Raw genomic sequence first — 27,662 nt, forward strand, 5'->3', positions numbered from 1 at the left:
TTTAGCCATTCTGTAGGCCTAGCATAGTGATCCTCATATCTTGCGGATATTCTCGTATACCTAGAGGTGAAATAGAAAATTCGTTGCGATGGTAGGAAAGAGAACCATATTTCTGATGCCACCGTTATTGGTCAATAATGTATTTTTCTTTTCACGAGATATCTTGGGCCTATGTGGCTGTAGTTAAATACGGGCCATACTTCTAGTTCGCTTTGAAGTTGCAACTAATAAAACTACGGAAATAAAATAATAAAAGGCAAAATTTTGTAAAATACTTTATTAAAATAATAAATAAAGGTTGCAAAATAGTGAACTCGCAGCAAATATTTGAGCATATAGTGTCGCAGTGCTCCGCCTGCTAACGCCCAAAGCAACCGTTTGCCGTTCATACAACACATCAAGCAATAATACACCAAAAAGTGACACAAGACCATAGTCCGAGAGCTGGTGGACATTTTTCTGTAGGCATTTGAATCAAGGTAAAACTTGTCTGCACCTTACCTAAACCTTTGCCTCGAGGATGTTTTTTTCTAAAAAAAAAGGGGTTGATTTAACTCTAATGTTACCCAGACAATTCTGTAGTTATGTGTAAGCCGTGCTACAGACCTGCAGTTTTAACTGAACAGTAGAACTATTCAATCGTCCGTGTGTGTCAGTTCTTTCTAATGATTTTGATTAGTCTGTAGCACGGGTTAGGATAATTATTATAGTTGAGGTACGGAAAAAGGTTTTCAGCTTGGCTAAAATACCAACCCAAAAATGTCCACCAGCTCTTCGGCTATCAACACAGTGGCGTAACTGTACACGCTTAAAATAATCCAGTATCACGTTTAACACTGTTCAATGAACCAGTTCTCTAACAGGGCTAGCTTAACTTTGGTGTAAAGCCCCGAAATTAGCCTTTAACTGGTTTAACTTTAACGAGTAACGTAAATCATAACTGGTTATGTAGGTGCCTTCAAATATATTTTTGAAGCACAGACATTAACTAAGTATGGTAGTTCACAGCAATTATTAATAGTTTTATTAATAGGGAACAAAAGGGTAAATGTAATTTTCAAGTGAGATCGCATGTCACCAGTTGAAGGTTAAGGGCCCTGATTCTATTTATCCCGGTAAAAGATAGTTCTTGAGTAAAAACTGAATTCCAAAATATTCTTTTGAAAATAACAATAGGAAATATGTTCATTATCTCTGCAAAATTGCCTTCGCTGTATTTGATAATAATTACAATATTTTTCATACATTTAAAGAGAGTATAGTTTTTAAATACATATCAGAATCGGCTCTGGACTTTTGACCATAATAAAGAAAACTACATTGAACAATTACCATTTTAGAGATTGTTTTAAAGTTTCGCCACTGTTATTGAGAAGATTCGTCGTCGGCGGCAGAACGGTGCAAGTTCCTAAATAATTCATCCCTTACCCTTTATGCCGTTTGTTTTCAAAATAAGTTGAGTTGACATACTAACAATCTAATACTAAAAGCACAGTAACCTTAAGTAAGTTATTAAGTAAACTGATGGGACCATTTTTTTGTAAAAACGTTATTTGACAGTAACATTTTGATAGAGTAACGTTTACTGCCACGTTTGTTACTTTAAAACTTACTGTTAAGTTACTGTGCATCATGAATTTCATAATTGTATATTCAGTTTCTGATAACGTTTATTTTTAAATATACGACTACCGATCTATTTTTTTTTATTGTAATAATCTCTATAACAATTCTCTAAAATAGTTTTTTAAAATTTCTCTAATAAGCATTCCGTTTTTGTCAACTCAACTTATTAGTGTGCTAAGATTTCTTATAATAAAAAATTGCTAATATAAATATATTATGTTAGTGATGTTTATATGAATACAATATTTTAAAACTGTTAATATCATTTGTTCGACTTATATATTACACGGTGTACAAAAAAAAAGAACAATAAATGCTTGAGCACGTAAAAACAACAAATTTTATAAATGACACTGGATTTCAAGAACTCTATGGTAACATCGATGATTAAGACGCATAAACTTGACCATAAAAATATATTTACATATTAAACCAGAGACATTCTTTACATAAAGCAGTAAAACAACGCGATTGCTAGAACATGATTCATTGTATTTACAATAATGTTCACTTCGCTAGCAGCAAAGTTGACATTAAATTATTTAAATGGCATAACCACCATCTAAACTTACATTTTATACATTTAAAGAAAAATCATTATTATACTTATATCCGAAACCAATATAACAAGATTAATTCAACGATTCATAGTCTAGTGTTTGTACTTAAAATAATATAAGGCATTCGATGATACAATTCTCAAAGTCGAATGGGACGTTGTGCATTGCGATGTAAAAACCTTAAAAATACAGATAAAACTTGGCCGTTACAACGTGACAAGTAAAGGAATAAAGTGCGAGCAGTCGATCCATCAAATCCGTTTGCACTAAAAGCAATAGTTCGCATAGAAACATCAGTCTCAGTCGGGAGACGTTGGTAATACACTACAATATTAGACTAAGATCCAGCATAAGGAATATATACCCTCAACTGTTATTTATTTGGAATAAGAAATAAATTATGGAAAATATTCACACAGACACAATGCAAATGGGTTGCCTAGTTAAATTGCAGCCAAACACAGTTTTCATACAAAATCTAAGAACTAGATCACCTTAATACAGTAAAATCAAGCATAAAATAAGCTTTCATTTGATATATGTATTAGTCGACTGAATAAGTGATGAGGGTGTTTATATCTGGCAACCCCACAGTTGCAGTGACAGCAAAAGCAGGCAACCTTTATGTTTGCAATTGTTGGGTATATTATTTTAACTAGCGTACAATTTTATAAGCAAAGAGGGAAGTAGATAAAATGAATTTTGAAAAAAAAAAACAATCATTTAATACTCACCGGACGCAAATAAAACACAATTTAACTAGGCAACCAATTTGCAATGTGTCAATGTGAATATTTTCTATCATTTATTTCAAAGCCCAAATAAATAACAGATGAGGGTACATATTCTTTTTGTCGGATCTCGTACTATATCAACTCGAGACTTCGAGACGCAAATGACTAGCGCGCTTCGAGGCGGGGTGTAATCTACCATGAGTCTGTACATTGTAAATTGTTTCTGAAAGTTGTTTCCTTTTACTAAATATTTACAAATGTTCCGGTGGGACCCGCTAAAGTGTGCCCGATAACACTACAGACCACAGAAGGGTTATGCTGTACGTTTTTCGACAAAGAAAGAATCACGCGCATTTGTCGCGATCTGTCATCTATTCAAAACTATCTTGCACATCATTAGAGCAATTATGATACCCTGATTTTAAGGTAAAACCAATTTAACATAACCTATACCATGAGGCATGATGATTTCAACGTCTTTGTGATCGCGACAGTTGCTATGCAAGTTGCTGTGAGCTTGAAATGATACAGAATAATCCCACTGGATATTACAAGTTGTTATATGTCAAATAGTTCGTATTTTAGGGCGGGTTCTAACTAACAACTGTCACAACTGCTAACAACTTTCAGACGCTTCATTTCACTAATACTAAAGGGGCCCGAAACGGTACCACTGTCTGCAAAAGGCGGTTGAGAATGCCTCAACACTAATTAAAGCTAGCGGTATGTTTAGAGGGGTGAGAGGGAATGTTTAGCATTAAGGGAATACTGCATTGTCCGAAACAATCTATATAATTATCTATTTCTCTCCAATGATTAACAGTGTTATTCAAAGACGTTGTACGGGCGCCCCCAGGGGATCATTCAGCCGCTGAGTGTCGAATTTAACCTCTATTTGTTTGAGAACTTGACACTGCAGGTGAATGATCCCCTGAGGGAGCCCCCACAACGTCTTTAAATACCATTGTAAGACGTACTATTTAACATGACTAATATTCTGTTCTACCGTAAAGCTTGTGCTAAATGAGAACGTCAAAAGACCAAGAGCCCGCGTATATAGAACGCGTTCTCGCGTACCTCTGATGTTCAGCGTTCTGATGTAACTTTATAACACCACGCAGATGCCTTACGGCATTCTGACTTCCTGCTATTTGTTATAACGTTCTAAAGCAGCGAAGAACACAACTCAAAGCTGTGAACTCTTTATGCCTGTGCGGACTTTTTGAGGTAAACCTTTTTGTTTCAGTCAGCAATATTTTATACAATAGATATGTTACGTGCTTACAAAAGTGATTCGAATTTAGCTACTCCACTCGCACATATGCACTATTTTGTGTTTACTTACATTACATAGGTATGTACATACACTTCCTGAACACTCGAACTTACCATTGTAGACAATATTTAAGTATTAGTTGTCTATATAACTGTCGTTGTTTACTATGCTACTAAATTAATTAAGACCTTTGTTCGCCTCAATTTCGACGAGTTAGTAACATATCTAATAGTATAAAATCTTTGTCAGTCGGTCTAAGCCGTTGCTGTTCCCCTCTCCACGCCTCGTATGACTCGGTCATCGTTACTACCCCTAAAAAAAATTGTAACCTAATAAAAATATTTGGATTGCCCTTGACACCTTGCGAAATATTACACTTCTACGCAGGGCTGCCATCACTAAATTTACTAATTAGATTTCTCCAGTGTCTATTACACTATATTCTATTTAGAGTAAAACAAATCTAATTCTTCTAGTTTTAAAGTCGCATTTTCAACTACATTTCTAACAGAATTTTAGTTAAAACCAGTTAATGTGCACCGAAATTCGGTCATTATTACATGTGACATTAAGTTCATTTTACTCTGAAGTTGAGTGTTTAGAGTAAAACAAACCTAATTGTTCTAGTTTTAAGTCGCATTTTTAACTACAATTTTAACAGAATTTTAGTTAAAACCGGTTAATGTGCACCGGAATTCGGTCATTATTACATGTGACATTAAGTTCATTTTACTCTGAAGTTGAGAAAAAGAAAACTTTCACGTAGTTTACCGAATCTCTATTATATAAAAACAGTAACAGCACAACAAAGTTTAGTAATAAATAAATACAACGCTGCACTATTAAAATACCCTAAAGCAAAATAAAGTATCTCCGATATCCGGACGGATGGCAGCCGTAAGTAAAACTGACCACAATAATAATATAATCGTTCGGTTTGTTTTTACACACAAATACGAACTTCATTTTAGCACGATTGACTAATTCAATATTTATATAATACATAAATTTTCACTACAAATTAGAACTATCTAACATATTTATTTTATTAACATTTCCATATAAATACATATTCTAAATATGGACATTACGATAAAACGAATATTTCTGTACCTATACATTGAATGTGCCTTCACTATCTATATTTTAAGGAAATATAACATTCAAAAGTCCATCAAATGTTTTGTAACGAATAATATAATATTAACATCATGTTAAAATGAGGCTATGTTAAAAAGTTAATTTTAATCCTAAAAATGTAGCCGTTTTCAGATACTAAAGGTTTCGCTGGTTTCCATTTATTTCAATGAAACCAGACACGTGTCGTGCGAAAGGTATCTCATAGAAACAGATAGAAACCAGTAGTGTCGCGGAGACACGTCATCTGCCAACTAGTATCTTAAAAAGTTCTCTCATAGTAAGTCATAAATATCATTTGCCACTACACATATTTAATAATGCATAAATAAACGCTTTATTAACGATTTTTTTACTATAAGTAGGCACACAATGTCAACAACATATTATCTTTTGAAGAGAGAAAGACACACTGTCGAAATCGATATTTTTAATTCCGCTATTTGTCGACAATATCTTTTCTCTTAGCAAAATAACCCGTGGCGCGCTACACATATCAGGCTTCAATGATATTAGCGAACAGTTTATGTATTACATATTATCAATCAATCAACGTGCCAAAACGGAGGGTAGTATGTGAAACTATAACAGGTGGCAGACCCTGTGTGTGGCGCTGCTGTCGCACTACGACTGCGGCCGCCGCCGGACGAACGCGTCCGCCGCGGACGACGCGTACGAGTTGGGAACTGTCGAGCCCTCCTCATGCTTGTAGCCGTTCTTGCCGTTCAGAGAACTGCTCTCGTCCATCACCGTCTGCAAACAAAGCATATGCTTTAAATACAATTCAATCTAAACCGATGTACGTCCATCGCTGGACATAGGCCTCTTGCATGGCCAATCCCTGCAACCCGCTTGATGTCCTAGGTCCACCTAGTAGGGGGGTCGACCAACACTGCGCTTTCCGGTGCTGGGTCGCCATTCCAGCACCTTAGGACCCCAACCATCGGCTCTTCGAACTATGTGGCCTGACCATTGCAACTTCATTCATTCGTCATGAAATATCGAAAACCGCTTGACGTAATGGGAGGTAATCTATACTTAGTAGTCGTCCGATAAAGCCCAATTAAGCAGGTCTAAGGGCGGTAATATTATATATAAATAATAATAAATATACTTAAACAATACACATCACTATTTATAGCCCCAAAGTAAGCATACAGAGTAGCTTGTGTTATGGGTGCTAAGATAGTTGATATTATAATATTAATATACAATTATATACTACATATAAATACTAATATAATGTTTAAATTCACACAGACACTGGAAAACACCCATGCTCATCACACAAATATTTTCCAGTTGTGGGAATCGAACCCACGGCCGTGGATGCAGAAAGCAGGGTCACTACCCACTGCGCTACGGTAATGGCTGTTTATGAATTTCTGAATTACTAAGATGCTTTGATCGGGTTTCATTATTCATTCATTCATTTCATGATTACAAGAACTATTAATAATAATAACAAAATATTCATGCTTTTGGTAAATAAAGTTTGTTGTCGGATCTTCAAGTAGAATTTGCCTTTCCAACGGGTAATTAACGTCTAACATTGAACTTGACGTTATAAATGTTCTTTTTATAAATTAAGCATACTTGAAATGAATTAATTTGAATTGAATCAAGCACATAACGAGTTTATAATTTTAATATTCTACGACTAAAAAAAAAAGAATAACTAAAGCATACGCATCGAATCGAAACAAGGTTTTCACGAAGGTCCAATCCGCGTAACTTGTCATTCTGCTAATACGAAGACTATTAATGCTAGCCACCCACGGTCCGATATACCCACATGCCTGCAGCGCTGCCGGCATGGTAGGTCCGGTAAAACTCTCGCGTGTAAGTAGATTTTGCTTCTAGTCGAGCTGTCATGCACATCGCGACCAACACACACTATGAGTTTTACCGGTTATCGTGCCGGCAGCGCTGCAGGCATGTGGGTATATCGGATTGTGGATGGCTAGCATAAAGGACCATTCACATGTTATACCTATAAACATCAATTCGCATCTTACTATTTAAGTACGTACAAATATCTACACAAAATCACTAGGAATTGTGTACAAAGACATTCGTACGCACTCTCATCTATATTGCTTCATTAGTATTGCGTATGTATTTTTATACTAAACTGCTACTTTTTGTATACATTAAAAACTCATCTAGTTGTTGTTGGATAAACCTAGTAACAGCCACTAGGGTTTGGTACGATCTAGTTCTAGCCGGCTAATATTTAATAAGCAGCACTTCGTGTATTAGCCGTAACAGATTACAGACAAACTGCGAATGGATCCCGATAAATGTGTTTCAGACCTAACGTGCATAGGTTTATATATATTCAATATATATCTGTAAATTAGATACAATATATTTATTAGTTACAGTATATTTAGAAACGGCAACAATATATCACCTAAATTCACGTCCTACTACGTAATAGAAAGCAATAAAATATACAGCGAAATATTCTCATGTGTTGCATGCGGACAGGCGATTGCTAAAGCATTATATAATATATATATATTGAAATCAGTTTGGTTCTCGGTTGCGAAATATGGGCGGAATCGGTGACGGTCACTTATTTGAATAAATACGAAAAACAGTTCTTGGTTCACATAATTTTATTATTGATTATTATTATTATGTGAATATTATGCTACGACCGGATTGTTTGATGACAAATTGGTATGTTTCGTATCTATCTAAAGTCCTACTTACAGATTACTAAATAGCAACTTATGTAATATTATTAAAATACTTATAATTATAACGAAGAATGTATAAAATATGAAATGAGTATAAGATCACTATAATTTTTGTTTTTTTTGTTTATATACTATATGGATATATTAATCATATGAGAATAGGTTGTAAAGTTTGTTTCTCCCCCCTACCTCCAATTTTATGACGATTTTAGTATGAAAGAAGTTAAGTCAAACGTTTATGCCGCGTAAGTAATTTATTTAAGTTATCAAAAATAAAAACAGTAGATCTATAAAAACAATATTGTTTTCAAATTAAATCATGTCCAAATACCTTTATTACTAAGTTAAAATTTAAATATTCACTGGAAGTACCTTGAAAATTAATATGGCATAAAACTAATTAGCAACAAATATATGGATATCCTCATTCTTGCTATTTAAATATACCTTGAACGAACGTATAATGTCCAGCATACGCCGCGGTCAATGTCCTTACTACTTGGAAAATATTAACATACATCAATATGTTCATTGACAAATAAATATTAATTTGTATTGTAAAAAAAAAAACTATGTCAATTATTTTACATATTGTCTACAACCGAAAACCTGCGTTTTTGTCCGTGTGAACTAATTAATTGTGGCAGCAATTAAATAGTGAGAGAGGATAATTTACAGTTTTTACTGGCAACATTCCATTTACGTTTAAACTCTAAACTGTTTTGTTTCATTGTGCGATAAATAGGTGTTTCTTTTGCGTCGTATAGTGCTCGTTTGTATTTTTTTTTACTAGAAAAAAATGTTTTAATTCGCAAAATGTTTCAATACATAATTAACTTTCTACAAGCTACTTTAAACTTGCTACGTTTGAGAATTGTTGTATTGTAAGGAGGATCGAAAAAGGATTATATAAAGTGTAAAATATACTAAAATGCAAATTTTTCACTTCGCAGACGCAGAATGCACATTACATTTTGCGAAACATTAATCAACCTATTTAAAAGGCCTTCTACAGGGCATTATTTAGTAACGATATTTTTATAACTCGGAAGTATGAGCTTAAAGAATTAATCTCTATGTAGCCCTATCCATAGTATGGTGTTAGGCAAAAGAGATATTGTCGAAATCGAGAGTCACACCCTTGGGTCTTGAGTTATAAAAATATCGTTAAAGAATACCGCACAAGAAAGGCGATTTAACATAGGCGTCTACTCATCCGCATCGTACGGATCGCATCGAACGGATTTTATCTACCGTATAATTAAAAATCTGTTTGTATACGTGTCCGATGCGTCCGATTCGGATCTGTGGACGCCTGCCATTGGAGCTCAAATTCACTACGCTCCAAAGGGGGTTGGCGGGCAAAAAATTTGACTATAACATGTTAAGAGTGTGCAATATGTAATTTGGTGGTTGCAAATGGTTCTGGATCTCAGATTCTAGAAAAGTTAGGAGCCAGATATTTGGGCCATATTAAATGATATTTCAAAGTGTTAGCTTCGTTATGACTATACAAAATACACAATTTGTAAAACTTTTCTCGATAGTTTATTTTTTTGAAAAAATACATGTTTTGCTCACATTTTGCTTTCAATATCAGGAAAAGCAAACTTATTTTCATAAATTTTTGTTTTGTATAGAAAATTAGGTATATATCTTGAACATGGCCATTTTGTTTTTCGTTATGTTGTTTAATTTACTTGCAATTAGGTAAAAATGGTTTTGGCGCTCACGTCATAAATTTTGCGTCGCGCGTCAATCGCTCAGTGCTTTTCACTCACGTGAAAGTCATAATTCAGCGTCTCGCTTGCGCTTCGAATTTTATCCATATCGTACCGACGTGCTGCGCGCTCTTAATTATATTTTTGTCTAACGATTTGTTAGACAAAAATATAATTAAGAGCCGAAATATACAATATTAATAAATCAGGTTTGGTACAATAAGATTTCGTTTTTTTTTTGCCAGCAGTAAATTGAACGTGTTAAGCCGGTGATGATGATATACGACAGTAGTTCAATGAACGGACAGTTAAGAGTAATGTTCTGACTAAGGTTAACGGTTATCGATTTATACGTTGGATAATAATTTTCGTCTAATATCTTGTATGACTATAATATATTAGTCACCGGGACTCACGCATGGATGTTTCTTAATGTTCTATTAAAAGGAATGTTTAGAGATATCTATGGAGAATTGTATGCACTACATTTAGAATAGCGCCGACAAGCGCTTACGAGCACAAAGAGACTTTTGTAATTAACAGATTTTTGCGGCCTTTCGAGTATATAATTAACGCGGACAGAGAAGACAACATTCAGAATTCCGAAATGAAGGTTATACGAGTTTTTAGGTTTACTATTTTACATTACAAGGTAAAACACCTAATATGACAGGATTATAGCATGTCTCATATCCGCAATGCTTTAGTGACAATAGGGTAAGTTGACTCATATCAAATTTAATATAAACAATCTTAATTTGGTATAATACATGGAATATATCGCTATATATATTAAAAAAAGTTATGGATTTCATAGAAAACTTGATTAAAAAATTACGAGTATGTATTTTATAAATTTTTCCAAACGTAAAAAACGCTGTCGTCCATTTTATGACGTCACTGTACTAAAGGAATAAACGTCAAACTAATTAATAATAAAATAATTTTGACTAACACTGAATTGGTTTAGTGTTTACGTGACGTCATTAAACGATAAAATATAGACCATTTTGGTCGGTTTTGGGCCGCTTGTCTTCATTACTCTCTTGTCTATGGCTCTCCAGCGCCGTAGAGAGGAAAAAATTGCATCGCGAGGCGCGTCTACTATTTTGCGGAAACTAAGTACAAGTCAATATTCTGTGAATATTAGTATAGTACCTCAGTAAATACATACTGTTGATTATTTTTTTCAATCGAAATGTCTGTTATTAAATGCCTCTGCCGTTAGACTCTATTGTTGAGACGAAAGTAATAAAATAATCGTTTGGAAATTTAAATACACGCCGCGCGTTTAATTAATGTCAATTAAAACACATCGAATTAGACCGTGAATTGTTTAGAGTTATTGAATAGAGTTGTATACCCTTCCTATTCTTTAGCGTAGGAAAATAAAAGACTCGATTAGTGAAGTATTTCGGTCACCATGACCACATATAGCTGGCCTATTCACTATATTGGTCTTTATTATCAACCTATTAAAATAAACATCAATTCAAATGACTATATGTCATCTACATACTGTATTATATTCAACAACAAAGTAAACACCGGATGACATTTGTTATAGCTTGGCAAGTTCGTTGATGACACTCCCATGATATGCGGGCGACGGGGCGAACGGACTGCAAGGGTGTGAAATCCCGGCCCGCGCGGACCATCGGGAGTGTTACGAACGAATTTGACAAGCTATACATAGAATCTCAATTTCGTATATGTCAACTAGCATACGTCACAGATGGTGAATTAGCCTGCAGGAGCCGCATAGACACCCGGAATTCCAAGACTTATAATTAGTTTAAGTAACGAAAATAGCATTAACATATCGTGATTTGTAAAAACAGGCGTGCAGAATATTGAAGAAACAATAAAATAGATACTCACCATACAAAGGCCGTTGGTCCTCTTCGGTTTACCGCCGGCCTTGTTGTAGCGCGCCTTGTAGAAGTCGCTGAAGAGGAACAAGAAGAGGAAGCCGTGAAGCGCGATCCAGTACACGAACACGCGCGGGTACTGGCACGTAGGCCGGAACAGGACTTGCAGCTGGTGGCTGAAGATCAGGACGAATTGGACCTGGGGACAAACGGACAGACATTCTGTTATTACACTTTCAATCACATCTTCATTTCAATTCACAGACAGAAAGTTTACGAGTTCTGCAGGACTATTCTGTAACGATGCTTTGTTCCTATAACTTGCAAGTGTTAGTTTCGAATTCACCTCTATCTCTCTCTGTCTAACACGATACTATAGAAATAGAAAGATAGAGGTGAATTCGAAACTAGCACTTGCAAGTTATACAAAACGTCGTTACAGAATAGCCCTCCTGAGTTCTTTGTAGTGTTTGAAAATTTATAGCAGACAAATGTTGCACTAAACGCATAACTCAGAACGCCTGAACTCAGCGTGTGCGGGAACTCAGTAATAATTAATATTAGGACCTAAAGGTGATCCCTTTGAATGCTGCTTCAATGACTTATTTTCCTGATCGAAACCGCAGAAGAGTACAAGGTCCCAAGACCTAAGTCCTTCTAGCCTAGGCTAGAAGAATTGATAGAGACGAAACATCTCTCTAAAGATGTCTACAAAAATTGTCTTGGAACGACTTTTAAGACCGATGACCGATTTTCAGTGACGATTTCGTTATGGTAGAACATTAACTGAGGAGTTTATGTTCATTATCGTGTTGATCGGTCTATTTTTAATGGATACTGTATGCTGTACAGGTATGCTGGTCGACTCTGTGAGGACCATTATCATATGGTAACGATTATGGGCGACGCTTAAAGTTTTATCTAAGACATTGGAGTATTGGCACATCATTTTCTCAACTGACACTGAGAACTTTTCGAAAAGAAGAAAACCTAATATTTCCATAACTGAACCTAGGATGGAACAACTTTTTTACGAGATTGTATTGTAGCTCCTTCTCAGCCTTGGCATTATTAATACGCCTTAGCACACATACACATCACAATCAGTTAAAAGATTTTATAGATTATAATATAGACAAGCGCAAATTTGAAATATAAAGAACGCATAATTCCAGGTCACGCGTAAGTCAATGGCATAAAAATACATTTTTTTCGTCTAATATCAAGTCTTCATTAATTACTCACAAGGTTTTTGATGAAGGTAACGTTGTCTGGCACGTGGCAAATAGCACTTGCCTTAGAAATTATTTAAACGAGCAAGGAACTGAGTTTATTTGTGTCATGGTTACTAGGTAAAGGATAACATGTGTGTATTATATTGATACTGGATTTTACTTCGGTGTTAAATGACACTTAGGTCTAGGTCTAGGTTTTATTGTAGCTAAGTAATCTGACTCACACACTCTTGGGTTAGTGCTTAGCTTGGTAGACTACGAATTATGAAGTCTAAAGTTTGAGTATCGGGCAATAAAAAATTGTTTACCTCATGGTAAACAATTTTTTATTCCTTATGGACTGATTGTGTTAACTATGTTTTTGTATGGTTAAAGTGTATGTTTATAATATCACGTCATACTCTAAATGCATACTGAAATAAAATGATCTCATCAGTAAAGCCAAGTATGGTGCTAAAAAGATAAGTAAATCTTTGTTATCATCTGATATTTTGAGAACTGTGTGACCGTTTATTATATTAGTACTCAAATTCAAATTCAAAATTCAAAATTCAAATTCAAATTCAAAATTCATTTATTTCAAGTAGGCTCAGTTTACAAGCACTTTTGACACGTCAGTTGACTATTTGTAAAGATTCTACCACCGGTTCGGAAGGCAGGTTCTGCTGAGAAGATACCGGCAAGAAACTCAACAGTTGCTCTTTTGAAAAAGTCATACAGTATTACAATTTACATTTGATAACAATTAAATTACAATTTTTTATAGTTTTATTTCCTGTGTGAAGGTGGAAGCTGATCCAATGGCCTCCAAGCACCTTTGTCGTTAAGGAACTCATCAATAGTGTAGTAACCTCGACTAAGTAAATGTTTTTTAACACATTGCTTAAAGTTGTGCATTGGCAAGTCCATCACAGTCTTGGGGATCTTGTTGTAGAAGAGTACACCCAAACCCACAAAAGATTTTTTAACTCTTTGGAGACGATATGCAGAAATAACTAACTTATGCCCGTGTCTAGTAAGACGTGGGTTTACATCTCCTTTTCGTTTGTACAAATTAATATTTTGTCTCACATAAACTATACTGTTATATATATACTGACAGGCTACTGTTAAAATGCCTATTTCTTTAAACTTTTGACGAAGGGACTCGCGTGATTTTAGTTGATATATTGCTCGAATTGCTCTTTTTGAAGTACAAATATAGAATGTATATCAGCAGCCTTGCCCCACAACAAAATACCGTAAGACATTACGCTGTGAAAGTACGCAAAATAAACAAGTCTAGCTGTATCAACATCAGTAAACTGTCTTATTTTTCTCACTGCAAAAGCAGCTGAGCTGAGTTTACCTGACAGTTTTTCTATATGAGCACCCCACTGAAGTTTAGAATCCAAGGTCACTCCCAGGAAAACTGTGGAATTCTCTATTTCTAGTGTTTCACCATTGATCATTATAGACTTATCTAATTTTATAACATTTGGTAATGAAAACTCAATACATTTAGTTTTCTTTGCATTTAAAAGTAAGTTGTTAACAGTGAACCAATGCGACACATGCGATATGGCACGGTTTACATCGTCGGAATTATCTTTACTTCTGTCACTCTTAAAAATTAGGGATGTGTCGTCAGCAAACAGTACTATCTCACAGATGCCGCTAACATGGTGTGGTAAATCGTTTATGTACACTAGGAATAGAAAAGGACCCAGAATTGAACCCTGTGGGACGCCCATTGTGTTAGAAAAACCGCGAGACTTTGAATCATTTATGCATACCTTTTGTGTTCTATCACTAAGATAAGAGGCGATGAGATCGAGTGCAACACTTTTTATGCCATAGTGGCTTAACTTAAGTAAAAGAATGTTATGGTCAACACAATCGAATGCTTTGGACAAATCACAAAATACACCAATAGCATTCTTAGCATTTTCCCATGCATCATATATATGTTTTAAAAGTTTAGCACCTGCATCAGTTGTACTGCGACCTTTAGTAAAACCATACTGTTCAGGGTGAAATAAATTATTTAAATTAAAATGACTTAAAAGTTGATTTAAAATGATTTTTTCAAAAACCTTACTAAGTGTTGGCAGTATTGTAATTGGTCTATAATTATTAACATCAGTTTTGTCACCTGATTTAAAAAGTGGTAACAGTTTGCCATGTTTCATTAGGTTCGGAAAGATACCCAAATCCACGCATTCATTAAAAATAATAGCTAAGTGGGGAGCAATGACATCAATGATGTTAGATATTACTTTCACTGACATGCCCCACATGTCTCCAGTTCTTTTTAATTTTAACAGTTTAAAAGTTTTTTTAATGTCTGATACAGTTATATGATGAAATTCAAAAAGAACGTTGCACTCTTTAACATGGCCTCTTAATATCCTCTGGGCTTCCGTAGCAGAAGAGTCCAGTGAATCTGTTAACAAGATAGGAACATTCTGGAAAAAGTCTTCAAAGGCATTAACAACCTCGTTATCGGTGTTTATCTTTTTATCATTGACAATTAATTCAAAACTCATATCACGTGGTCTAATTTTGCCTGATTCTTTATTAATTATGTTCCAGGTTGTTTGTACCTTGTTTTCAGATTTTATTATTCTATCTTTGATGTGTAATGATTTTGCAAGAATACAAACACGTTTGAAAATTTTTGAATAGTTTTTTACATGTTCTAAATATGTTCGCGTTTGATTATACTGTTTCTCCTCGTACAACTCGTACAATCTGTCTCTACTTTTGTAAATGCCTACAGTAGCCCATTCGCTAAACTTTAATTTTTGAGTAACATTAATACGTTTAAAGTTAAAAATTTTACAAAACTCTTTGTCTATTGTCTTGAACAGTGTACCAAATAGCCTGTCTGGGTGACTATTTTCAAATGAAAGACTTGGAATTTTTGAAGAAATTATGCATTTAAATCGCTCTAATTTACCTTCAGTTATCGGCCTATACTTGAACCATTGGTTGCTATTGGATTTATTGTTTAAAATAGTTATTATTTGACCACTGTGATCAGAGCCTAATTTATTTATTATCATCTTTTTTTCAATCACACAATTGTAAAATATATTATCCAGACATGTCCCTGAAGTAGCCGTTATCCTAGTAGGTTCATTAAAAGCATGAGTCAAATCAAAACATTTGAATAAGTTAAGAAATCTAACAGACTTTGAGTTTTCTGTTAGAATATCAACATTAAAATCGCCACAAATCAGTATTTGTTTGGAAGATGTGCACAAACGTCTCATTACATCCTCCATTACCTCTTCAAATTGATCAAAGTCAGCAGGAGGGGGTCGGTACACGCATACTATAACAATTCGTTCCAACTCCACACAAGATAGTTCAACAATGCATTCCACAGAAAGACTAACTATGTCTTTTCTATCCTTGTATTTTAGGTTATTAAGTAAAAGTATTAAGTACTCTATTGACGATTCCCTGAACGTATATGGTGTTAGACGGAATTATACTCAGAGGCACAATTATCCGCCCACTTTAATATGACGCGAGTGTATTACAGTGGGCCTCTGAGTATATTCTCTGACTATACTTATGTACTAGCGGACGACCGCTCTTCGTACGCATAAAATTCAGTTATTCACGAAACCCGTGGGAACCATGGATTTGCCACGTTATTTGTGAATGTCATAGGCTACATTTACCGTATTATTACGGGAACAGCAAAAACAAGGGTGAAACCGCGGGGCGTCGGCCAGTATATTATCAAAATGAGAGTAAGATATCAGAAATTGGGCCAACCACTCGCATTTTAAAATTATTAAAATAAAACCTTGTGAGTTATTGTACTGCTAATGTAGTCGCAACAATTATTACGTACATTATATGTAAATTTCTCATTACATATAACATAATTACATATAATTATTAATTTTATAACTTATGCAATCTAAAACGATTTAAGAATAATTGCAAATTGTGAACTTTATGTCAAGGTCATAGTATAAAATTGCAAAGAATTGTCATTAAGCAATGTGCGCTTGGATCAATTAAATCCTGACACAATGTCACGTAGTTGTTTATTATTGACGTAATAATTAAGAGGAAACAATAAATAATTAAATGCTAATTACAACGAGTGATGAACAAGTTTTTGTACACCTTAACACATTTTTATAGTAGGTATCCACACATCTTGCTAATTATATCAATTGATATAATTAGCAATGATCATTGATATAATTAGCTAAGTAGGAATTACAACTACTTAATAACTACTTTGTTGATCCTGTGGTTAAACTGTGGAAGTCATTGGCTCGAGTCCTGGGGCCTTAGCCATGCGGCACGTCGATTCTCTTTCTATAATCGATAGATATGATCGACAACTTGATCACGTCACCTGTCGATAGTGAATGTCATTCCCATACATTTTTAAATTTTCAAATCGTCAACGTTTATAGAAAGAGATTCGACGTGCCCACATGGCTACAGGGCTTGGTTCGGGCTGTGAAATTTCGTTCTTCTAAGAAATTTTCAGTAGAAATTCTCAGCCCGTATATAACAAAATATTGCATGGTAGGATATATTGCCATGCGGACGAAGTCGCGGGAGTCCGCTAGCATTCTTAAAAAAAAAACTGACTCCTCAGGTTGACAGGCTGTTGGTAACGTGCAAGAAGGATGACTTTCTTGCTATTCTTGTTTTATAACTCGTACCTACCTACCTCTATTTTTCCCATTCTATTGTATCGCGTTAGACAGAGAGATATAGATGAAATTGAAACTCGCACTAGCGAGTTATAAAAACATTGTTACTGAATAGCCCTGCTGATATTATGATTATGATCAGTAATATAGGCGATAGTTATCTACTAGACCCTATGCTCGTTCCGTCAATCAATATTATGAAAAATGTAGTTAACTAAACTTTATTAGTATAGGATGGTCACACAATGTATTTATCAACTACGCTACTATTTAAGACAAATTAAACAAAAATTAACTCGAAATATTCCATAAGTATACGTCAAGATAACAAAAGGAAACAGATAAAATTACAAAAACAGCAAGAAATAAAAGCATTAAAGGCATCAATATGAATTAATAATATAATAATGTAATTAACAAAAACCGAACAAGTGTGTGTCGGACTCGCCCATCGAGGGTTCCGTACAATTATGTACGTATGTACCTACATATTTGCTTAACCTCGATGATTGATTACTTTACTTTCAACGGAAAATACTCTAAAAAAAATTATTTCTTAGAGTGTCGAAATATATATGTATTTTGTGCCATAAAAGTTACGTACGTTAATTTCATGCGGACAACAAAGTGGGATTTCGTTTTTCCTTTTTGATTTACGTAACCCTAAAATATTAAAATCACTGTTTTACAAAAACATATCGTGGGAGTTTATATCTGTTATCTTATTTTGGGAAGGAAGAAATAGCATTTTTGTATTACAATAATGTATTAATTAATCGAGTACTAATTAATTGAGTGTCATTATCAATTACACCATAGAACAGTTAATCACAATGTGGAAGGCGGTTAGGTACTTTAAAAAATGTATAAATCATTGTCCTACGACAACGTAATGACAAAGACTAAGAGCCAGTCTTAGCCAGATCTTCGTGATTTTAATGCTGATAATTTGTCAGTTCATTTATTGGTAGTAGTAGCTTTATGAGGTTCTACCTCACCTAACAAAGCAACTACTAGTTTTCAAGGGTCCAGACCCTCAGTTTCCAAGTATAATATGTAATATTGTTGTATCTTCTTCATGAAAAATTATATCCACAGCTTCCAGATCTAGGTTATGGCAAGCCAGAGCTTTATACCTAAACGGTAGAGGTTGTGGACCCTTGACACGTGTTGCCTCTAAAAACATCACCTCTCAACAGCCAGACTTGGTACCAATGAACCTGGGACCAATTAAGAAAAACTCAATCAGCCCAGCTGGGGATCTACTCGTAGCCCAGGACCTCTTGTAAAACCACTGCGCACACCACTGCGTCACGGAGGCATAGTATAGTAAGAACACGTGCTGACAAACAAACTTTCAGCAGTTATAAAATGTGGGAGGTCTGGCGATCACATGCTCTCGTTCTAACGGAGTCTGCATCTTGTTATAATATACGGAAGCAGGAAATATCTAGAGCACTTAGTAGATATTACAATAATTAATCGAGTACTATAAACAATTACTCCATAGCACAGTACTCACCATCTGGAAGGCGGTGAGGTATTTCTTCCACCAGATGTACTTCTGATACTTGGGGCCCATGGCTGACACCATGTAGTAGAAGTACATGACGATGTGCACGAATGTGTTCAGAAGAGCGAAGAACGTACTATGACCACCTGTGATAGAAAATAAGTTCATTCATACTATTGTAAGGTAAAGGTTTGTGAGGTTTTATCTATGGATTTACTGGGCCGATTTTGAAAATAGTTTTATCAACTGAAAGCCAAGATGATTGTGTGTGTGTCATATGCTATATTTTGTCCCCACATTCCCACCGAAACTGCGCGGTTGAAACCGCAGGGCATCGATTTCTTTATATACCATTTCATATATGTATTTTTTTTCCAATCTTTATTCTAGACAAATTTTGAAAACCGTTTAGGACCGCTCTTGTAATATTTTGGATTCAGAGTGCGGGTGTCAATCCATCATGTGTTAGAAAGAAGAAATTTCCGACAGAGTGAAACTCCAATTCGTTTCTTTCTCTCTCCCCCCTATCTAGATAGAGAGAGATAGAGACGATTTCAAAACACATACTGTCTAAATATGAACATACATTAACAAAAAATAATTAAGAACCCCCTCCTTTTATTGAAGTCGATTAAAAATTAATAAAGCCGAAATCCATCAAACATTCGCATATTTCATTAAGATACTTTATTAATTGGAAGCGCATCTATTATTTTGCGGAAATACACAGTATGTAATTAAGTTTTATAATAATTACTCAGTACTGTATATTTTAGAACCAATGGGGAAATTATTAACATTACAAAGTCTTTGCGCGCGTTCAATACTTGCGTAAGTACAGCGGCATAATTTCACATCGTCTCGAGTTCAGACAAAGAATCTAGTTATCAACCATTTATTATAAAGACTAGCGAGCCGCCCCATTTTCGCATGGGTTTTATGTAGATTCAGATTTGTATTTACTACAGCCCCTGTAGCCAATTGACACGTCGATTCCCTTTCTACGATCGCAAACGCTACGAAAACTAGAAAACTGTATGGGAATGACAGATCTTGATCACGTGACCGACAGGTCACGAAATCAAGGGAGTTCAGAAAAATGTATGGGAATGACATTTGCTATCGACAGATAGCAAATGTCATTCCCATACATTTTTCTAGTTTTCGAAGCGTTTGCGATCGTAGAAAGAAATTCGACGTGCCACAGGGGTAGGATATCATTATAGCACTTATGGGGTGACTTATGGGCGACTACTCTTAGATACTTCGATGAAAATCCGTTGAGCCGTTTAGAAGTTCTGGGAGTTGAAAGTGGAGAAGGATAACCGAATATCTGCAAATATACTCGAGTGGGCACTGAATGAGAATATTGATGGTACTTGATCGAGAGTGTAATTAATAATTTCATGACCTTCAGGGGTTTTTCAAAATTTTCAATTTTATGTAATTAAATCTCTGATGTATTTTCTGTCCTATAATATGTCTGTGCCATAAATAACCATAAACCTTCATCTTGAACTCTATATATTGCTGAAAACTGCTTTAAAATCCGGTAAATACTTTAAAAGATCTAAACCGACATACATCGGAAACGACTTAAATTTATACTATGTAATGATAATGATAATGATTTACATACTGGCCGCGAATATTAAACCAAATCATTATAAAATCACGACGTGGCGGATGGACTTGGCGTGATTTTATAATAAACCATGCGTGAGCAACTTACGCATTTTTGATCAGTACAAAAAATAAAAGTAAGCATAATTAGTAATTAAATTTTATAATCTGAAAATTGGCAGTTAATTGCAAAATTAGGTGTTAAAAAAGATTCACTTTATATACTAATTAAGTTTAATTATTGCTTTAATTACTTAGTTAGTTACTTATATTATATTTCAAAGCACTGTGAGTTTTGTGTATGAGCCCTTATGTTTTAATATCTTCCTTATTCTTGATTGATTCTTGATTATTTCCTGATCGACCTTGCCCTTTGTATTAAGTAGTACAAACATAGACGTAAGCAATAAAAATAACTGAGACTTACTGGTGATACAAACTAATGTCTACTAAAACATCATATTTAAATTCATTTAATTTTGTTTTACAACGGCAAATACATGAATAAATAAATAAGTTTTAAATTGTTAAACTATACTACACCCTTTTTTGATAAGTACTGTTTAACAATAAACAAACTTTGAATCGAGGAATTGAATTTTGATTTTGAGATTTTGAGAATCGAAATATATGTCCCTACTAGCCGCTTTTAGCTTAACCAAGGCCGAGGTCTACCATTAGATCAGACCTAAACTAATTAAAAAAAAATATAAAAAAACTGAACCGAGCTGAAAATCGACTTTGATTTTGTGATTTTGAAAAACGAAATCGAAATCTGTTTAGAACCGTCATTTTTGACAAGATCAACGAGAAGCAAATGAATCATCATCATTATCATTATAAACAGCCGATGGACGTCCACAGCTGGAGCCGAGCAGCCAGCGGCTCCCTGCAAACCGTTTGATGTCCTCGGTCCACCTAGTGAAGGGTCGACCGACACAGCGCCTTCCAGTGCGGGGTCGCCATTCATCACTTTGGGACCCCAACGACCATCGGCTCTTTGAACTACGTGCCCCGCCCATTGCCACTTCAGCTTCGTGGCTCGCTGAGCTATGTGAGTGACTATTGGCTCATACCTGGCGCGAACTTGAGCCCGAACCAGACGGACATGGGCATGATGCCGTGGTGGATGACGTGCAGCGTCGACACATGCTCGTTCTTCTTGCGCAGCACAAAGAACAGCGTGTCGAAGAACTCCGTGAACTTGCTGAAGTAGTACCACCAGCAGGTGTTCGCCATCTGTGCACAAATTGTCATAATAATCAGGGTTCCGTACCCAAGAACACTAAAAGTAAGTTTGAAAACTATAATCAGAGTACGTAAAAAAGTGGTCTAAAAAGGACAAAACAAGAAAATAGTTCTGATAGAAATTGGGAAAATGCTCAACTACTACAATGATCGTGGTAGAGCCGTGGTCGCACCTAACTAACTGGTTCCGTGGTTACCTCATCTGGACACGGATCACGCTGGGTATGTATAATACTGAACTTTTCTTTCATCTAAGAAATTCTCAGACCGTAATTGAGAAGTTGGTGTAGGGCTTAACGTATTCTCTGAGATGCGGAAGTTATACCAATAACTTTCAAACTGAGACATTACTAAATTATAGGGAGAAAGAAAAACACAGCCACGACTCGTACCCTCATGATATTAATCAGCAAAAGAGAATGAATGGGTGAATTATTTTTAATGACTTAGTACTCATTTGATTGACGATTATTTGAGATTATTATCACTTAGTATGGCTTGATAGTTTTTCTCGAAAGTACAGCCACCTATTTCTGTTATCAACACCCAATGTGTGTGATGTGAGGTGTAATGTGAGGTGTATAGGTTGCCATGGTTATACATTTATCATCGAAAGTCCTTCTGCTTGTAGCGTCCATTAAAATGTTGAAATGACACTTGCTAATTATAATTTATACCTATAGCAGGTTCACATTTAACTGTGCGCATTAAAAATGACAGCACATAAAGACATCACTAGCAAATTACAATAAGCAATTACTAGTGTGATCAATAATAATAATAGACGAACAAACATTACACAATAAAGAAATATTCACATCGCTCATTTAAATGAAATATAAATTATTTATGTTTTCTAATAATCTAACCTTTAATGACTCTATAGCTATTTACTTTAATTAAGCGAAAGATGAAAAAAAAAAAAAACAAATGAAAAAAGGCTTCATTATCGTTATTTGTATTGGCAGGCAACTTGCAATTCAGACATTGCGATATATCGAAAAATTTCTATTAAATTAATTCATGAAATGCAAACGTAGGTAGATTTTTTGTATTAATTTTATAAAGAAATTCAGTTAATCAAAAAATAACAAAAAATAATTGCTATCCACTGAAACACATGAATGGCTTGACTGATTTCAAAAATTTTACAATACAGTGCTGTTCTAAGAAAAACCCAAAGCAAGGAAAAATGAATTTTATATAAAACAAAGAAGGCTTGCTTTAAATCTAGAGCATTCTGCATATACACAAAGTATGAACATAATATTTTATAGAGATAATAATAATAATAATAATAAAGCCATTTATTTTATAGAGATACCTACACATTAAATAGTTCAAGTTTGATCACAATACAAACTTCTAAAATAAACAGTAAATTGATATAAAATAAATAAGTGTCAGTAATATCTAATGAATTATAAAAAATCTCGTCTTTCCGACCGGAATCAGCGTTCGAAATTATATAAGTAGGTATCTATTTGATAACCTGCTCCTTTTAAAAACCGGTTAACAAAAACGAAGAATATATTGTTGCTAGGGAATTAAAATACTGGCAATGTGAAAGACTCCGTTCAAGTCAAATACTGTTTTCACAAATGAAAATTTTTCCGGTGAAAAAGACAAATCAGTTCAGCACTTGTGGTGTGAAAGAATAGAACTGGAGAAGTCATTTGTAGCTAAGATCCACCACGGTACTCCAATGTGGATTGGCGGAGTTAGGATTATAAATGTTTAGACTCTGTAAGAATCACTATTTAAGTTAATGACAATGACGCGGTCGAGTGCTTTCCGTAGCATAGGGGTGTAAACTGCTATTAAGGGTCAGCGCAGACAGAACGGAGCGCAGCGGAGAGGTTTTTATTACCGCACTTCAAAAAACGCTCGCTCGTCCTCGAATATACGCGGGAATCCTCGCGCGGCGTCAAGACGGCGCCCGCATAATTTAATTTAATGTGAAGTCGCGCGATCCGTAAAGAAAATGCCTAACACTGCGCGACAATTATTCCTCCCTGTCTTCGCTGACCCTAAGAATGTCATCGGGACTCATACCCAGTATCTTAAGGTCTGAAGCGAAACAGGCGAACCACTAGAACATAGGCATTAGCTTGTGATAAATAATAAATGCTGGCGCCTACAGAACGTGAAGTCCATGTAAGACGTATATGTCCAGCAATGCGCGTCCATCGGCTGTTAATGAAATGATGATGATGATGAAATAATACTAACCCTCATTGCTTTAGGGCTGCGTGAGTAATCGACGAGTTGACATCTGAAGTCGTAGTGGCCCCACCATCCACTCGCCAAATACTGTCAACAAATAAAGAATCTGTAAAAATGTAAAAAAATAATTCACGAATTGAAAATCTATAAAACGTGGTGTCGCAAGGTATTGGAACCCTCGTAACTTTAATTTTAAGTTTTCAACTACTTATTATCAGCAATATCTAATAATATTATTGCCTGAAGTTTAGAAAGTGCTTGTTCAAGTTCGTTCCTCACAACTCGTACGAGTACATGCAGTTTTCACCAATATAGTTGATGAAGTTTATCGATGAAAACTGCATTATATACGAGTAAATCCTTTCAGTATTATGATATTAACTAGCTGACATCGCGCGGTTTCACCCGCGTGCTTCCCGTTCCCGTAGGAAAATGGGGATGATATATAGCCTATAGCCTTCCTCGATAAATGAGCTATCTAACACTGAAAGAATTTTTCAAATCGAACAAGTAGTTCCTCAGATTAGCGCGTTCAATCAAACAAACAAACTCTTTAGCTTTATAATATTAGTATAGATTAATGCGAACAGACAGACGCGGCGGAAAATTACGTTTTTTTTTTTAAATTTTTAAATACTTAAATATCATTTGTGATTGATATGTAATTACTTATTATATCCATTAACTACTAATTGCACGCAGAAATTCAAAATGAATTACTCAGTTGCACTATTATGTATCTACTACGGAAACAAGTTAGAATATCTGTAAGGTTAAAATAAAAACTATTATTATGATTATAATTATATTTATAGTATAAATACTAAGTGTGAGTATTCAATAGTACGTGTAAATTTCAATGTCTAATTTAAAATATATTCATTAGTATATTTTATTGCAATGCCACTGATATTGATATTATCATTAAATGTAAATTATTGTAAATGCACTCATATAAGTATAAAACATATTATATGTTTATTATAATTCAGATTATTCAGATAGTAATCAAGTTTATTCTGATGTTTGGATGTACAATATTTAAATACATATTTAGAAAAGATAAATATACTAATAGGAAATTAAAATTTATAAGGTATGTGGTTGTAATTAGATCTTTCTGCGGCTAGATAGTTAAGGACTATCTCGATCTCTTCAAACAAAAAAAAAAGAAATTGCGCCATGTCCATTTGTTTTGAAGCTACGATGTCATAGACAGACACGTCAAGCTTATGACACCCCTTTTTACGTTACAAATATGCTTCGACCACGAATAGTCGTTTGGCCGTGGGCGTAAAAGCCACGTTTTGGCTGCGGAGTCAGATTTGCGGCCACGACCACAACCTTTGTTTATATCAAATGTCAATAGGGTAGTTGACTCATATAAAATTTAATATTTTATTTAGTGTTGTACATGGAATAAGAGTTCGAAATATATCGATATCATATAATAAAAGTAGAAGATTTCTTATATAACTTATTAAACTTATAAAAAATTCAAATTCACGTATTTTTTAAATTTTCCAAACGTCAAAAACGCTGTCGTCCATTTCTTGACGACACTAACACACTTGATGTACTAAATGTCGAACCGATTGTTACCTAATATTTTTATCCAAAGCTCCATTTGCATGGGATTTATTGTAGTGACGTCATAAATCAGTTGAAATATAGACTGTTACATCAAAAATATATTTAAAAACTAAAATTTTCATGTGATAACGTCTCAAAAAAAATATTTTTTTTTTCAGTTTAGTAAAACGTTAATGAACTATTTATGACCATTTAAAAACTGTCAACTAGTCTATTGTCAGGCTATCCTCGGCGTAGCGAGCGGTCGTGATAGTTGTCGAATAGTGCACAAGGTGCCTTACGGCGAGGGCAAAAAATGCACTTTAATATTTATGTTAGCACAGTGCGATATGTCAATGTGTAGTGCAATACTAGCATTTTAATAATATTTTGCATGTACTCGTAGATATGTGAAGCTAATAAATCACACTTGATATTAATCATGTTGACACTAATGTGATGTTGACATAAACAGTTTACACGACCACCTCTTTGGCGCAGTTTTTAATTTCGTGGTATACCATATAACAGACAATTCCTTGGTTTATCAGGGGTGTGATTCCGCTATTTTATACTCGTCGATGTAATTCGCCTATAACAAGTTTTATTAGAAATTTAAACTTTATATTCTATGGGATGCCAAAATAAAATGTCACTAACAACGTAGTGACATTTAACTTTATTTACAGGGGCTATTGATTATAATTTTATTTAAGATTTAATATTTTCTAAATTGTTTTGATTCTAAATTTTCTAAAAAAATTGTGACATGGGGTGACATCTTTGGCATTTTAAGAAAAATACCAAAATGCAGAATGAGTGTTCTGTATACATATGCATCCAAGTTATTGTTCTAACTGAAAAACAATTTTGATTAAATATTATTAGGGCTTCAATTAAGTAATTGTTGTTAAATAATATATAAATAAATAAAAATATTGATATGAATATGCGATGTTGAATAAATTGTTAAGTAAACATTGTATAAGAGAATCAGTTCTGCTATATCATGATACTTGACTTTTTTACAATTATTTATTTTAGTGCTTTTTTTACGAACCCAAAATTAGTGAGCACACTTGAAACAATTTTAAAGGTGATTTAACATTATAGTGACATTTTCATAAGATTTTAAATAGATAAATAAGGAAATTAAACATTATAATATGGTCTGGCTAATATTTTAGGTCTACCAATTATTACATAATAAATTTTGGCCGGTCTGTTCATCTTTTGGAAGCTTCGTAAACATAAAATTAAAAAAAAGAATTTTCAAAATCGTTGACGTTTGTCGGTAAACATAAAAAAAAAATAACATACTTATAGCCGGTATATTTTTTGGAAGTCGGTTAAAAATATCAAATTGGCTTACCTCATAAAATATCCATGCACTGAATATGGTTTGCGCCATGTTATAGACCACGAGTACATTTCTAAGTTCGAAGGGTTTCCGATTGGCCATCAACGTTGGGCCAATCTTTCGCGCGCACACCGCGTAGCATACACACGCCGCCAACGTTGGCCATGGCGATGACATCATTGGCCAATCCTTTACTCTGGGATCTGGAACAAAAAATATAAACATTAAGAATTGGATAAAAGCAGCCGTTACTTTGCGAAAATTCATTAATTGATCTACTTTGCAATTATCCGCGAAAAATTCATGCGACTTCGTTACCTAGATCAACATAATACTTCAACATCTCGAATCTGAATGTTGAAGAGTCAACATGTCCTGAGAATACCCCAATATCAGGGTGGAACGTGCGTGGAGTGTTTTGGTCGGATCTGGGTGACGTTGTCACATGAATTTGTCCGCTTTTGGGGACAAATTACAAGTTACAAGAGGTTAGTTCTATTTAGGTCCTCTGATGAAACATATAGATATATATAAATCAAATAAATAGTCACTAATTTCATAATTTGTTTATGCTTT

General features: G+C 34.6%; 1 protein-coding gene and 1 long non-coding RNA gene across 2 annotated transcripts in view; one reads left to right on the forward strand and one right to left on the reverse strand.

Annotated features, from left to right (window-relative positions):
* The window catches only part of LOC128198290 (uncharacterized), a 43,012-nt gene that overhangs the window by 5,689 nt on the left and 9,661 nt on the right, over nucleotides 1-27,662 (forward strand). The window contains exon 2 of the long non-coding RNA XR_008250997.1: nucleotides 21,545-21,734. This is a non-coding gene — a long non-coding RNA (uncharacterized LOC128198290). The remainder of the gene's footprint in view (nucleotides 1-21,544; nucleotides 21,735-27,662) is intronic.
* On the reverse strand, nucleotides 263-27,309 carry LOC112043723 (elongation of very long chain fatty acids protein AAEL008004). Its single transcript, XM_052882733.1, has 6 exons — nucleotides 27,099-27,309; nucleotides 24,161-24,241; nucleotides 21,757-21,919; nucleotides 19,067-19,203; nucleotides 11,644-11,832; nucleotides 263-6,086 (listed from the first exon to the last, which is right to left on the reverse strand). The coding sequence occupies exons 1-6, from the start codon at nucleotides 27,264-27,266 to the stop codon at nucleotides 5,958-5,960; spliced, it is 867 nt and encodes a 288-aa protein (XP_052738693.1). The 5' UTR covers nucleotides 27,267-27,309; the 3' UTR covers nucleotides 263-5,957.

This window comes from Bicyclus anynana, chromosome 7 (assembly GCF_947172395.1).
Source record: "Bicyclus anynana chromosome 7, ilBicAnyn1.1, whole genome shotgun sequence".
NCBI classification, from domain to species: Eukaryota; Metazoa; Arthropoda; class Insecta; order Lepidoptera; family Nymphalidae; genus Bicyclus; species Bicyclus anynana.

Coding starts and splice junctions, on each gene's coding strand:
- LOC112043723 (XM_052882733.1), bottom strand. CDS start 27,266: ATGATGTCATCGCCATGGCCAACGTTGGCGGCGTGTGTATGCTACGCG. Junction 21,920..24,160: donor GCAGCCCTAAAGCAATGAGG/GTTAGTATTATT, acceptor ATTTGTGCACAG/ATGGCGAACACCTGCTGGTG. Junction 11,833..19,066: donor ACCTCACCGCCTTCCAGATG/GTGAGTACTGTG, acceptor GTTTGTCCCCAG/GTCCAATTCGTCCTGATCTT.